The 16,251-nt window shown below is 41.1% G+C and overlaps 1 protein-coding gene across 1 annotated transcript in view; it reads right to left on the bottom strand.

Annotated features, from left to right (window-relative positions):
* GINS2 (GINS complex subunit 2) overlaps positions 1–16,251 on the bottom strand; it is a 24,917-nt gene extending 8,666 nt beyond the window's left edge. The window contains exons 1-2 of the mRNA XM_057710688.1: positions 16,077–16,251; positions 15,783–15,897 (exon numbers count right to left, since the gene is read on the bottom strand). Coding sequence (XP_057566671.1) covers positions 15,783–15,897; positions 16,077–16,166 — 205 coding nt within the window. The 5' untranslated portion in view covers positions 16,167–16,251. The remainder of the gene's footprint in view (positions 1–15,782; positions 15,898–16,076) is intronic.

Below are 16,251 nucleotides of genomic sequence, written 5' to 3'. Positions count from 1 at the left end.
GTAAATAAGTAAGTACATTTTTAAAAAAAAAACCTATTAAAAAAAACCCAAACCTATAAAATAAATAAATAAACAAAGCAAGTGGAGCTTGATAGTGGAGACGAGATGGTGGAGTAGAGGAACATGAGCTCACTTCTTCTTACAAAGACACCAAAATCACAACTAACTGCTGAACAACCAAAAAAAAAAGCCACTGGAAGCTACCAAAAAAGATACCCTATATCCAAAGACAAAGCAGAAGCCACAATGAGACAATCAGAGGGGTGCAATGGCGATAACATCAAATCCCATACCCGCCCGGCAGGCGACCCACAAACTGGAAAATAATTATAAGGCAGAGGTTCTCCCCCAGGAGTGAGAGTTCTGAGTCCCACGTCAGGCTCCCCAGCCTGAGGGTCTGACAACTAGAGGGGGAGCCCCCAGAGCATCTGGCTTGGAAGGCCAGCAGAGCTTGACTGCAGGACCTCCACAGGACTGCGGGAAACAGAAACTCCACTCTTGGAGGGTGCACACAAGGTCTCATGTGCACTAGGAGCCAAGGGGAAAAGCAGTGACCTTACAAGAGCCTGGACCAGAACTACCCGCTGGTACTGGAGGGTCTCCTGTGGAGGCAGGGGGCAGCTGTGGCTCACTGTGGGGACAAAGACACTGGGGCAGTAATTCTGGGGACATGAGCACTCCTGGAGGCTGCCATTTTCCCACCAAGAACTGGCCCCAACCAACAGCCTGCAGGCTCCAGTGCTGGGATGCCTCAGGTCAAACAACCAACAGGGTGGGAACACAGCCCCAACCATCAGCAGAGAGGCTGCCTAAAGTCTTCCTCAGCCCACAGCTGGCTGCTAAACACGCCCCTTGACACGGCCTTGCCCACCAGAGAGATGGACAAGGACCCAGCTCCACCCAGTGGGCAGGCACCAGTCCCTCCCACCAGGAAGCCTGCACAAGCCTCTTAAACCAGCCTCATCCACCAGGGGGCAGACAGGAGAAGCAAGAAGAACTACAATCCTGCAGCCTGCAGAATGGAAACCGCAATCACTGAAAGTCAGACAGAATGAGATGGCAGAGGAATATGTCCCAGAAAAAGGAACAAGAAAAAACCCCAGAAGAACAACTAAGTGAAGTGGTGATAGGAAATCTACCCAAAAAAGAATTCAGAGTAATGATAGTAAAGATGATCCAAGATCTTGGAAGAAGAATTGAGGCACAGATCGAGAAGTTATAAGAAATGTTTAACAAAGACCTAGAGAAACTAAAGAACACACAGAGATGAACAATACAATAACTAAAATAAAAATACACTAAGGAATCAGTAGCAGAATAAGTGCAACAGAAGAATGGACAAGTGAGCTGCAAGACAGAATGCTGGAAATCACTGCTGTGGAGGAAAAGGAAAAAGAATGAAAAGAAACGAGGACAGTCTAAGAGATGGCTGGGACAACATTAAATGCACCAACACTTGCATTATAGGGGTCCAAGGAGAAGAAAGAGAGAAAGGACTTGAGAAAATATCTGAATAGATAATGGCTAAAATCTTCCCTGACATGGGAAAGGAAACAGTTACCCAAGTCCAGGAAGGACAGAGAATTCCAGGCAGGATAAACCCAAGAAGGAACACGCTGAGACGCAAGGTAATCAAATTGACAAAAATTAAAAACAAGGGGAAAGCAACAAATAACGTACAAGGGAATACCATAAAATTATCAGCTGATTTTTCAGCAGAAACTCTGCAGGCCAGAAGTGAGTGGTAGGATATATTCAAAGTGATGAAAGGGAAGAAACTACAACCAAAAATACTCTACCTGGCAAGGCTCTCATTCACATTCAATGGAGAAAAAAAAAGCTCTACAGATAAGCAAAAGCTAAGAGAATTTGGCACCACCAGAGTAGCTTTGCAACAAACACTAAAGTAACTTCTCTAGGCAGAAAAGAAAAGGCCACAACTATAAAAAAAGAAAATTACAATGCAAAAACTCACCAGTAAAGGTAAATACAGAGTAAAGGTAGGAAATTAACCACATACAAATATGATTTGAACCAAGGAATCATGAGAAGAGGAGAGTGTAAATGCAGGATATTGGAAACACATTTGAAATTAAGAGACCAGCAACTTAAAACAATCTTGTACACATACAGACTGCTATATCAAAACCTCATGGGACCCCCAAACCAAAAATCTACAATAGATACACACAGAGAGAAGAAAAAGCAATCCACACACAACACAAAAGATAGACATCAAATCACAAGAGAACAAAAGAGGAAGGGAAGAAAGAAGACCTTCAAAAATAAATCCAAAACAATGAACACAATGGCAATAAAAACATGCATATCGATAATTACCTTAAATGTAAATGGATTAAATGCTCCAACCAAAAGACATACACAAGGTGAATAGATACAAAAACAAGATCCATATATGCTGTCTACAACAGACCCACTTCAGATCTAGAGACACATACAGAATGAAAATGAAGAGATGGAAAAAGGTATTCCATGCAAATGGAAATCAAAAGAAAGCTGGAGTAGCAATACTCATATCAGACAAAATAGACTTTAAAATAAAGACTGTTACAAAAGACAAAAGACACTACACAATCATCAAGGGATCAATCCAAGAAAAAGATATAACAATTATAAATGTATATGCACCCAACACAGGAGCACCTCAATATATAAGGCAAATGCTAACATCCAAAAAAGGAGAAACTGACAGTAACACAATAATAGTGGGGGAATTTAACACCCCACTTTCATCAATGGACAGAAGATCAACAAGGAAACACAAGCCTCAAAATGACACATTAGACCACAGGGACTTAACTGATATTTATCGAGCATTCCATCCTAAAGCAGCAGAATACACATTCTTCTCAAGTGCACATGGAACACTCCCCAGGACTGATCACATGCTGGGCCACAAAGTGAGCCTCAGTAAATTTAAGAAAACTGAAATCATATCAAGCATCTTTTCCAACCACAATGCTATGAGATTAGAATCAACTAAAAGAAAAAAACTGTAAAAAACAAATACGTGGAGGCTAAACAGTATGCTACTAAAGAACCAATGGATCATTTAAGAAATCAAAGAAGAAATTTAAAAAATACCTATAGACAAATGAAAACAAAATCACGACCATCCAAAATCTACAGGATACAGCAAAGCAATTCTAAGAGGGAAGTTTATAGCAATACAATCCTACCTCAGGAAACAAGAAAAATCTCAAATAAACAACCTAACCTTAGATCTAAAGCAACTAGAGAAAGAACAAACAAAACCCAAAGATAGTACAAGGAAAGAAATCATAAATATCAGAGCAACAATAAATGAAATAAAGACAAAGAAAACAATATAAAATATGAATGAAACCAAAAGCTGGTTCTTTGAAAGGATACAGAAAACTCATAAACCTTTAGCCAGACACATCAAGAAAAAAAGGGAAAGGGCTCAAATAAATAAAATTACACATTAAACAGGAGAAGTTACAATGGAAATGACACAAATACAAAGGATCACAAGAGACTACTACATACAACTATATGCCAATAAAATGCAAAACCTAGAAGAAATGGACAAATTCTTAGAAAGGTACAACCTTCCAAGACTGAACCAGGAAGAAACAGAAAATATGAACAGACCAATCACAAGTACTGAAAATGAAACTGATAAAAAAACTCCCAACAAACAAAAGTTCAGGACCTGATGGCTTTGCAGCCAAATTCTAGCAAACATTTAGAGAAGAGTTAACATCTACCCTTCTGAAACTATTCCCAAAAACTGCAAAGGAGGGAACACTCCCTAACTCATTCTATAAGGCCACCATCACTATAATATCAAAACCAGACAAAGATACTACGAAAAAAGAAAATTACAGGCCAATATCACTGATGAACAGAAGTTAAAATCCTCAACAAAATACTAGCAAACTGAACTGAACAATACACTAAAAGGATCACACACCACAATCACGTGGGATTTATCCCAATGATGGAAGAATTTTTCAATATCTGCAAATCAATTAGTGTGATACACCACATTAACAAACTGAAGAATAAAAACCACAAGATCATCTCAATAGATGCAGAAAAGGCTTTTGACAAAATTCAACACCAATTTTTAATAAAAACTCTCCAGAAAGTGGGCAGAGAGAACCTACCTCAACATAATACAGGCCATACATGACAAACTTACAGGTAACATCACAGTGGTGAAAACCTGAAAGAATTTCATATAAGATCAAGAACAAGACAAGGATGTCCACTCTCTCCACTTTTATTCAACATAGTTTTGCAGGTCCTAGTCATGGCAATCAGAAAATAAAAAGAAATAAATGGAATCCAAATTGGAAAAGTAAAACGGTCACTGTTTGAAGATAACAGGATACTATACAAACAAAATCCTAAAGTTCTAAAAGTGCTACCAGAAAACTACTAGAGCTGATAAATGAATTCTGCAAAGTAGCAGGATACAAAATACATACACAGACATCTGCTGCATTTCTATACAGTAACAACAGAAGATCAGAAACAGAAATTAAAGAAACAATCCCATTTACCATTGCACCAAAAGAATAAATACCTAGGAATAAACCTACCTAAGGAGGTGCATGACCTGTACTCTGAAAACTTTAAGACACTAATGAGGGCTTCCCTGGTGGCACAGTGGTTTAAAATCCACCTGCCAATGCAGGAGACATGGGTTTGAGCCCTGGTCCAGGAAGATCCCACATGCCGCAGAGCAACTAAGCCCGTGCACCACAACTACTGAGCCTACACTCTAGAGCCTGCGAACCACAACTATTGAGTCCACACATCACAACTACTGAAGCCTGACGCCTAGAGCCAGTGCGCCACAAAAAAAGAAGGCCATCACAATAAGAAGCCCATGCGCATCAATGAAGACCCAATGCAGCCAACAAATAAATTTTTTTAAAAAGACAGTAATGAAAGAAATCAAAGATGATACAAACAGATGGAAAGATATACCATGCTCTTCTACTGGAATAATCAATGTTGTCAAAATCACTATACTACCCAAAGCAATCCAAGGAAGCAATGCAATCCTTATCAAATTAACAGTGGCATCCTTCACAGAACTAGAACAAAAAATTTTTAAATGTGTATGAAAACAAAAAAGATGTGGAATAACCAAAGGAATCCTGACAAGAGAAAATGGAGGGTGAGGAATCAGGCTCCCTGACTTCAGAGTACACTACAAAATTACAATAATCAAAACAGTATGGCACAGGCACACACACAAAATATAGATCAAAGGAATAGGATAGAAAGCTCAGAAACAAACCCACGAACTTATGGCCAATTAAACTATGACTAAGGAGGCAATGGAGAAAAGACAGTCACTTGAATAAATGGTGCTGGGAAAACTGGACAGCTACATGTAAAAGATTGAAACTAGAACACTGTCTAACATCATACACAAAAATAAATTCAAAAACAATTAAAGACCTAAATGTAAGACAGAGATACTATAAAACTCTTAGAAACACAGGCAGAACACTGACATAAATTGCAGTAATATCTGTTTTGATCTGTCTCCTAGAGTAATGGAAATAAAAACAAAAATAAACAATTGAGACTTCATTAAACTCAAAAGCTTCTGCAAGCAAAGGAAACCATAAACAAAATAATGATAACCCACAGAATGGGAGAAAATATTTGCAAACAATGTTACTGACAAAAGATAAATCTCCAAAATTTACAAAGAACTCATGAAGTTCAATACCAAAAAAACAAACAATCCAATAAAAAAAAAAGGGCAGAAGACCTTAGTAACTTTTCTCCAAAGAAGACATACAGATGGCCAGAGGCATATTAAAAGATGCACGACTTCACTAATTATTAGAGAAATGCAAATCAAAACTACAATGAGATATCACCTCACACCAGTCAGAATGGCCATCATCAAAAAATCTACAAACAATAAATGTTGGAGAGGATGTGGAGAAAAGAGAAGCCTCCTACACTGTTGGTGGGAATGTAAATTGGTGCAGCCACTGTGGAGAATAGTATGGACATTCCTTAAAAAACTAAAAATAGAGCTAGATCCAGCAGTCCCATGCCTGGTCATATATCTGGAGAAAACCATGGTTCGAAAGCGTACATGCACCCCAATGTTCATTGAAGCTCTGCTTACAATAGCCAAGACATGGAAGCAACCTAAACATTCATCGAACGATTAATGGATAAAGAAGATGTGGTACATATACACTGGAGCACCACTCAGCCATTCAAAACAATAAAATACCATTTGCAGTGACATGGATGAACCTGGAGGTTATCATACTCAGTGAAGTAAGCCACACAAAGAAAGGCAAATATCATATGATATGGCTTATATGCAGAATCTAAAACAAAATATACAAATGGAACTATTTACAAAATAGAAACAGACTCACAGACTTTGAAAACAAACGTATGGTTAGCAAAGGGGAAAAGTGGAGGGGAGGAATAAATTGGGAGTTTGTGATTAACATATACACACTACTATATTTAAAACAGATACCCAACAAGGACCTACTGTATAGCACATGGAACTCTGCTCACTATTCTGTAATAACCTAAATGGGAAAAGAATTTGGAAAAGAGTAGATACATGTACATGTATAACTGAATCACTTTGCTGTACACCTGGAACTAACACAAGAGTATTAATCAAACTCCAATATAAAATAAAAATTAAAACAAAAATAAACAAATGGGACCTAATTAAACTCAAAAGGTTTTGCACAGCAAAGGAAACCATAAACAAAACGAAACAACCACCAATATACATAGTGTGTGTGTGTGTCAATCGCAAACTCCTAATTTACCCCTCTCCTCCATTTTTCCCCTTTGCTAACCATACATTTGTTTTCTGAGTCTGTGTGTTTCTACATTGTAAATAAGTTCATTTGTATCGTTTTTTTAAAAATTCCCCATATAAGCGATATGATATTTGTCTTTCTGTGTCTGGCTTACTTCACTTAGTATGATAATCTCTAGGTCCTTCCATGTTGCTGCAAATGGAATTATTTCATTTATTTTTAATCAAAGTATAGATGATGTACAATGTTGTGCACATCTCTGCTATACAGCAGAGTGACTCAGTTATTCACATATATACATTCTTTTTGTATATTCTTTCCCATTATGGTTTATCCCAGGAGGCTGGATATAGTTCCCAGTGCTAAACTGGAGGCCCTTGTGGTTTTTATTTATTTATTTATTTATTTATTTATTTATTTATTTATTTATTTATTTATCGGCTGCATTGGGTCTTCGTTGCTGCACACAGGCTTTCTCTAGTTGCTGCAAGCGGGGGCTACTCTTCGTTGTGGTGCGCAGGCTCCTCATTGTAGTGGCTTCTCTTGTTGTGGAGCACGGGCCCTAGGCGTGTGGGCTTCAATAGTTGTGGCACATGCGCTCAGTAGTTGTGGCTCACGGGCTCTAGAGCACAGGCTCAATAGTTGTGGCGCACGGGCTTAGCTGCTCCACGGCATGTGGAATCTTCCCAGGGCAGGGCTCGAACCCGTGTCCCCTGCATTGGCAGGCAGATTCTTTACCACTGCACCACCTAGGAAGTCCCCTTGTTTTTATATGCTCTAAATGTAACAGTTTCCATCTACCAACCCAAAACTTCCGGTCCATGCCTCTCCCCCTCCACCCCTCTTCCTTGGCAACCACAAGTCTGATCTCTTTGTTTGTGAGTTTGTTTGTTTTGTAAATAGGTTCGTTTGTGCCATATTTTAGATTTCACATGTATGTGGTATCATACAGTCTTTCTCTTTCTGACTTACTTTCTCTTTCTGACTTACTTCACTTAGTATGATACTCTCTACTTGCATCCACATTGCTGCAAACAGCATTATTTCATTTTTTTTAAGGCTTAGCAGTATTTCATTGTATATATGTACCACATCTTCTTTATGAAGATGCACATTTAGGTTTCTTCCACGTCTCAGCTATTGTAAGCAGCGTTACTAGGAATATACTATGCTCAACCAACACTATATGCAAACAGATAACCAACAAGGACCTACAGTATAACCCAGGGAATTCTGCTCATTATCCTGTAATAGCCTAAATGGGAAAAGAACTTGAAAAAGACGAAAGACATGTACACTTATAACTGAATCAGTAAGATAACATTGTTAATCAACTACACTCCGATATAAAATAAACATTAAAACAAAAATAAACAAATGGGACCTCATTAAACTCAGAGGCTTCTGCAAGCAAAGGAAACTATAAACAAAACAAGACAACCCACCAAATGGGAGAAAATATTTGCAAACAATGCGACCGACAGGGATCAATCTCCAAAATTTACAAACAACTCATGCAAGCTAATATGAAAAAAAAACAAACCACCCCATCAGAAAATAGATAGGAGACCTAAACAGACTTTTCTCCAAAGAAAACATACAGATGGCTACAGGTACATGAGAAGATGCTCAACACTGCTAATTTTTAGAGAAATGCAAATCAAAACTACAAAGAGATATCACCTCACACCAGGCAGCAGGGCCCCATCAACAAGTGTAAAACAATAAGGGTGGGGAGAAAAGGGAACCCTACACTGTTGGTGGGAATGTAAATTGGTGCACCCACTATGGAGAACAGTATGGAGGTTCCTCAGAAAACTAAAAATAGAACTACCATACAATTCAGCAATCCCACTCCCAAGCATAAACCTGGAGAAAACCATGGTTCGAAAGCATACATGCACCCCAATGTGCATGGAAGCAACCTAAATGTCCATCGACATATGAATGAATAAAGATGTGGTACATCTATATTGGTATGGTATTACTCAGCCATTAAAAGGAATGATATAACGCCATTTGCAGCAACACAGATGGACCTGGAGATTATCATATTAAGTGAAGTAAGCCACACAGAGAAAGGTAAATGTGACATGGCTTATATGTGGAATCTAAAACAAAATATACAAATGAGCCTATTTACAAAACAGAAACAGACGCACAGACTTAGAAAACAAACTTATGCCTAGCAAAGGAAAAAGGTGGAGGAGAGGGATATACTGGGGCGTCTGGAATTGACATATACAATAAGCCCTCTACTTCCATTCCACAAGTGCATTCCTAAGTCCACTTTGTTCGTAAGTACAACAAAGTTAGCCTAGGTGCCCAACTAACACAATCGGCTCTAAAGTACTGTACTGTAATAGGTTTATAATACTCTTCACACAAATAATACATAAAAAGCAAACAAAAAATAAAGAAAACATTTTTACTCTTACTGTACAGTACCTTGAAAAGTACACTAGTGCAGTACAACAGCTGGTATACAGGGGCGGCATGGAGTGAACAGGCAAGAGTTACTGACTGGAGGAGGGAGGTGGGGTGGGAGATGGTAGAGCTGAAGGATCGTCAGCAATAGGAGACAGAGGGCCAGCTGCAGTTTCACTCATGCCTGATGATGACGGCACAGATGCTGGTTCCCTGCTGGATTCAATTCTATCCACCCTCTTGGAAAAACGAAATCCAGTGATCTGGGTAGTAGCTCTCTTTTTCTCATCACAGGTGACACGGTAGCACTGGATTGCATTCTGAACAGCTGCTGTAACCTTCGTGTACCGTTCTACATTTGGGTCCTGTGCCTCAAAAACTAACAGTGCTCCTCAGATAAAATCCCCTTGCCATTCACTACATCATGAATCTCTGTGGTCCTTCAGTTACTACTTCTTCCTCTTGTCCCTCTTCATCCTTTCTCTGGGCCTCCAATTCCATCAGCTCTCCATTAGTAAGCTCCTTGTGTTGCACAGCAAGGAGTTCAGTGAAGTTGTCCTCTTGCAGATTTAGCTCTAGTGTCTTGCTGAGGGTCATTAAGTTGCTCTTTTGACTCCTCATCCACCTCAAATCCATGAAAACTGTAAACTGCAGGCAGAGGTTCTTCCAAACTCCATTCATGGTGACGGCCATAACCTCATGCCAAGCAAAGTCAATGTCTTTTATGGCCTTGTAGATGCTACAGTCCTTCCAAAACTGTTGCAAGGTTGTTCCTGATTTGTCACTCCCCTTTACTGCCTGACAAAAAGTGTGACGTGAGTGATATTTCTGGAAAGTTGCTGTAACTCCCTGGTCCATAGGTTGGATAAGCGATGTAGTATTTGTTGGCAGACGCACTACTTTGGCGTTGGGATGAAAGTTGTCCATAAATGCTGGTGGCCCAAAGCACTGTCAAGCAGCAAAAGAACGTTGAATGGGACGTCCTTCTCCGAGCAATATTTCTCTATAAATAAAGTGATAAAGGGATAAAGTGGTGGAAAAACCAGTCCTGGAAAATGGCCTGTGTAACCCAGGCTTTGGTGTTACTCTCCCACACACCAGGAAGAGAGCCCCTGGCTATGTTTTTAAGGGCTCTTGGGTTCTCTGAATGATGTACTGAGAGAGGCTTCAGCTTCATATCGCTGGAAGCACTGCCACCAAACATCAGAGTCAGCCTGTTCTTTGTTGCTTTATAACCTGGCATCAACTCTTCCTCCTTTCTGATGTAACTTCAGTCTGGCATCCTCTTCCAGTACAGTCCTGTCTCATCCACATTAAAAATCTGCTCAGGTAAATACCTGCCTTCATCAATAATTTCTCAAAGCATTTCAGGAAATTCCTAGGCAGCTACCATATCTGCACTCGCTGCCTCGCCACTTATTTTTACGTTGTGAAGGTTGGCTCTACTCTTGAACCAATGAAGCCAGCCATGGCTGGCATTAAAAGATGTGCCCTCTGAGTCTTTGCCGTGTTTCTTCTTCAAGTCTTCACAAAGGCTTTTAGCTTTCTCTTGAATCAGCCCTGAGCTGAGCGGGACTTAACCCTACCTCCACACACTGAGAAGTTTCTCCATCTCCTCCAGCACGTTTCCATGCTTCTTCAATACTACCGTCAACATCATCAGCACAGCAAACACCACACGTTCCATGATCTTGTCCTTGTTCTTTAGAACTGCGCCAATGGTTGAATGATTCATGTTATAAAAATGAGCTACGTCAACCATCTTTTCGCCTCTCTGCACTCTAAATTATCTTCACTTTTGCTTCCATCATTATTGCTTGGTGTTCTTAGCAGAACAAGCTACATCACAGCTGCTTTTACGCTTGCTTCTGGACATCCTGACCTTGAAATAAAGATACTGGGGCTTCCCTGGCAGCACAGTGGTTAAGAATCCACCTGCCAATGCAGGGACACAAGTTCAATTCCTGGTCTGGGAAGATCCCACACGCCGTGAAGCAACTAAGCCTGCACGCCACAACTACTGAGCCTGTGCTCTAGAGCCCATAATCCACAACTAATGAGCCCATGTGCTGCAACTACTGAAGCCCATGTGCCTAGAGTCCGTGCTCCGCAACAAGAGAAGTCACCACAATGAGAAGCCTGCGCACTGCAACAAAGAGTAGCCCTGGCTCACCGCAACTAGAGAAAGCCTGCATGCAGCAATGAAGACCCAACATAGCCAATAAATACAAAATAAATAAATAAAGATACTGTACTACTGTACTCACACAGTACAGTGAAGTACACAAAAGCACAACCACTTGTAGAGGATGCATGCTTGTGACAATGTATGCCAGAAACATGAACTAATTGACATGACTGGACCTGTGAATGCATGTTCGCATCTTTGAAACTTCAAAACTTGAAGGTTCATATGTAGGGGACTTACTGTTAACCACTACTATATTTAAAATAGATAACCAGGGGCTTCCCTGGTGGCATAGTGGTTAAGAAGCTGCCTGCCAAAGCAGGGGACATGGGTTCAAGCCCTGGGCCGGGAAGATCCCCCATGCCGCGGAGCAACTAAGCCCATGCACCACAACTACTGAGTCTGCACTCTAGAGCCCACGAGCCACAACTAGTGAGCCCACGGGCCACAACTACTGAAGCCTGTGCACCTAGAGCCTGTGCTCCACAACAAGAGAAGCGACCGCAATGAGAAGCCTGTGAACTGCAATGAAGAGGAGCCCTGCTCTCTGCAACTACAGAAAGACCCAATGCAAACAATAAAAAATAATATAAAATTTTTAAAAAAGAAATTACAAAAATAAATAAATAACCAACAAGGAAGCACAGGGAACTCTGACCAACATTCCCTACTAACCTAAATGAAAAAAGAATTTGAACAAGAGCACATACATGTACATGTAAAACTAAATCACTTTTCAGTACAACTAAAAATGACACCACATGGTTAATCAACTATACCCAAATCTAAAATAAAAATAAGAAAAGAAAAAAAAAAGCACTTCCCTGGTGGTCCAGTGGGTGACACTATGGTCCCAAAGCAGGGGGCCAGGATCAATTCCTGGTCAGGGTAGTAGATCCCACACGCTGGCCACAACTAAGAAGTATACATGCTGCAACTAAGAAGCCAGAGTGCCGCAACTAAAAATCCAGCCTGCCACAACAAAGATCCTGCGTGCCGCAGCAAAGATCCTGTGTGTCACAACAAAGACCCAGTGCTGCCAACATAAATAAATTTTAAAATAATATTTTTTAAACAACTTAAAGCAAAAATAAACAAATGGATATACAATGGAGAAAAGGCAGCCTCTTCAATAAGTGGTGCTGGGAAAACTGGACAGCCACATGTAAAAAAATGAAATTAGAACACTCCTTAACACCATACACAAAAATAAACTCAAAATTGATTAAAGACCTAAATGTAAGGTCAGACACTATAAAACTCCTAGAGGAAAACACAGGAAGAACACTCTTCAATGTAAATCACAGCAAGATCTTTTTTGATCCACCTCCTAGAGTAATGGAAATAAAAACAAAAATAAGTGGGACCTAATAAAACTTCAAAGCTTCTACACAGCAAAGGAAACTATAAGCAAGATGAAAAGACAACCCTCAGAATGGGAGAAAATATTTGCAAATGAATCGACAGACAAAGGATTAATCTCTAAAATACATAAACAGTTCATCCAGCTCAATATCAAAAAAACAAACAACCCAATCAAAAAATGGGCAGAAGACCTAAATAGGCATTTCTCCAAAGAAGACATACAGATGGCCAAGAGGCACGTGAAAAGCTGCTCAACATCACTAATTATTATAGAAATGTAAATCAAAACCACAATGAGGTATCACCTCACACTGGTAAGAATGGGCATCATCAGAAAATCTACAAACAGTAAATGCTAGAGAGGGTGTGGAGAAAAGGGAACACTCTTGCACTGTTGGTGGGAATGTAAATTGGTACAGCCACTATGGAGAACAGTATGGAGGTTCCTTGCAAAACTAAAAATAGAACTACCACATGACCCAGCAATCCCACTGCTGGGCATATTCCCAGAGAACACCATAATTCAAAAAGACACATGCACTCCAATGTTCATGGCAGCACCATTTACAATAGCCAGGACATGGAAGCAACCTAAATGTCTACCAACAGATGAAGAGATAAAGAAGATGTGGTACATATATACAATGGAATATTACTCAGCTGTAAAAAAGCAATGAAACTGGGACATTTGTAGAGACATGGATGGACCTAGAGACTGTCATACAGAGCGAAGTGAGTCAAAAAGAGAAAACCAAATATTGTAGTAACACGTATATGTGGACTATAGAAAAATGGTACAGATCAACCTGTGTGCAAGGCAGAAATAGAGACACAGATGTAGAGAACAAACATATAGACACCAAGTGGGGAAAGCGGGGAGGGTTGGGGGGGAATGAATTGGGAGACTGGGATTGCCATATATACATTACTAATAAGAAAAAAAAATACCAAATTGTACACTTTAAATATATGCAGTTTATTGTATGTTAACTGTATTTCAATAAAAGTTCTTAAAAAGACAAAACAAACAACAACAACAAAAAATGTATATATGTTTAATAACTCAGTCACGTTGCTGTACAGCAGAGACGGGCACAACATTGTATAGCATTTACACTTTGATTTTTTAAAAAGTATGAAATAATTGCATTTGCAGCAAATGGACGGACCTGTAGATTATCACAGTAAGTGAAGTAAGACAGAGGAAACAAATATCATATGATATGGCTTATTAGCGGAATCTAAAAAAAAATTATACAAATGAACTTATTTACAATACAGAGACACACTCACAGACTTGGAGAACAAATTTATGGTTAGCAAAGGGGAAAAGTGGAGGGGAGGGATAAATTGGGAGTTTGGGACTGACATATACACACAACTATATGTAAGCCAGATACCCAACAAGGACCTACAGTATAGCACAGGGAACTCTGCTCACTATCCTGTGATAACCAAGATGAGAAAAGAATTTGAAAAAAAGGACAGATGTGTATGTGTATAACCGAGTCACTCTGCTGTACACCTGGAACTAATATGACACTGTTAATCAACTATACTCCAATATAAAATAAAAATTAAAAACAAAAACAAAAATGAACAAATGGGACCTCTTTAAACTCAAAAGCTTTTGCACAGCAAAGAAAACCATAAACAAAAAGACAATCTACAGAATGGGAGAAAATATTTGCAAATGATGTGACCGACAAAAGATTAATCTCCAAAATTTACAAAGAGCTCATGCAGCTCAATATCCAAAAAACAAAAAAAAACAAAAAACAACAAAAACAATCCCATCAAAAAATGGACAGACCTCAACAGACTTTTCTTCAAAGAAAACATACATACGGCTACAGACTAATGATAAGATGCTCAACATCACTATTTATTAGACGAGTGCAAATCAAAGCTGCAATGAGATTTCACTTCACAGCAGTCAGAATGGCCACCATCAAAAAGTCTACAAACAATAAATGCTGGAGAGGGTATGGAGAAAAGGGAACCCTCCCACGCTGTTGGTGGGAGTGTAAGTTGGTGCAGCCACTGTGGAGGTTCCTTAGAAAACTAAAAATAGAATTAGGGTACCATTCAGCAATCACACTCCTGGGCATCTACAAGGATAAAACTTAATTTGAAAAGATACCTGTACACCTAGTGGTTAAGAATCCACCTGCCAATGCAGGGGACACACATTCAATCCCTTGGTCCTGGAAGATCCCACACGCCCGGCAAGCAACTAAGCCTGTGCGCCACAACTACTGAGCCTGAGTTCTGGAGCCCACGAGCCACAACTACTGAGCCCACGCCACAACTACTCAAACCCGCGCACCTAAAGCCCATGCTCTCTTCAACAAGAGAAGTCACTGCAATCAGAAGCTTGTGCAATTCAATGAAGAGCAGGCCCCGCTGCCTGCAATGAAAAAAAGCCCGCGGAGTGCAGCAACATGGACGAACCTGGAGATGATCACGCTAAGTGAAGTAAGTCAGGCAGGGAAAGACAAACACCATACGATACCATTTATACGCAGAATCAAAAAATGATACAAATGGATTTACTCACAGAACGGAAACACACTCAGAGACTTGGAAGAGAAGCTTATGGTCAGCACAGGGGAGAGGTGGCGGGAGGCATAAAGCGGCAGCTTGGGACCGACCTGCACACACTACTCTATTTACAACAGATCATCAACGAGGGCCTACAGTAGAGCACAGGGAACTCTGCTCAACATTCTGTAACGCCCCAAACGGGGAAAGAATTCCATAAAGAACAGATACATGCATATACACCCGAAACTTCCACAACACTGTTCATCGACGATACGCCAGTATAAAAAAAAAATCTAAAAGTAAGGTAAACCTAGTGCAAGTGTCTTCAAACCGAAACCTGACCAGACACTGGCGCCCACACCCCAGCCGCGGAGGCTGGACGCTCTCCCGGATCCCGCAGGCCGGCCCTCCCCCGCCGCACCCCGCGCGCTCACCCACGTCCATCCACTCGGGGGGCAGCAGCCGACACTTCTGTCTCTGCTTCAGGCTGACCGCCAGCCACAGAGGCACCTGCACCGGTAAGCCGGGGTTGAAGGGCCCCAGGTCGCCCTGCAAACACACACGCGCACGCCGTCACTCCGGCCCGCACGGCCCCGCCTCCACTGCCCACGCGCGGGCCAGCCCCGCCCCACCCCCACCCCACCCCCGCCCCCCCTCACCTGCGGGAGCCCTGCCCGCCGCCCCGCCCCCTCCCGCCCCGCGCCAGTCGCAGGCCCGCCGGGGCTCACCCCGATGAGGTAGATCTTGTCCAGGCTGAAGTTCGGGATGATGGTGACCAGCTCCTTCTCGGCCAGGAACTCCACCTCGGCTGCGTCCATGGCGTCGCGAGCGGTCAGCCCCGGACGCTCCCACGCCTCCGGCCCCTCAGAGTCCGGGAAGAAGCGCCACCGCCGCCGCTTTCCC

This window comes from Hippopotamus amphibius, chromosome 16, assembly GCF_030028045.1.
Source record: "Hippopotamus amphibius kiboko isolate mHipAmp2 chromosome 16, mHipAmp2.hap2, whole genome shotgun sequence".
Classification (NCBI taxonomy): domain Eukaryota; kingdom Metazoa; phylum Chordata; class Mammalia; order Artiodactyla; family Hippopotamidae; genus Hippopotamus; species Hippopotamus amphibius.
The sequence above is the reverse complement of the archived record's forward strand: the minus strand, read 5'-3'. Positions and strand labels throughout refer to the sequence as shown.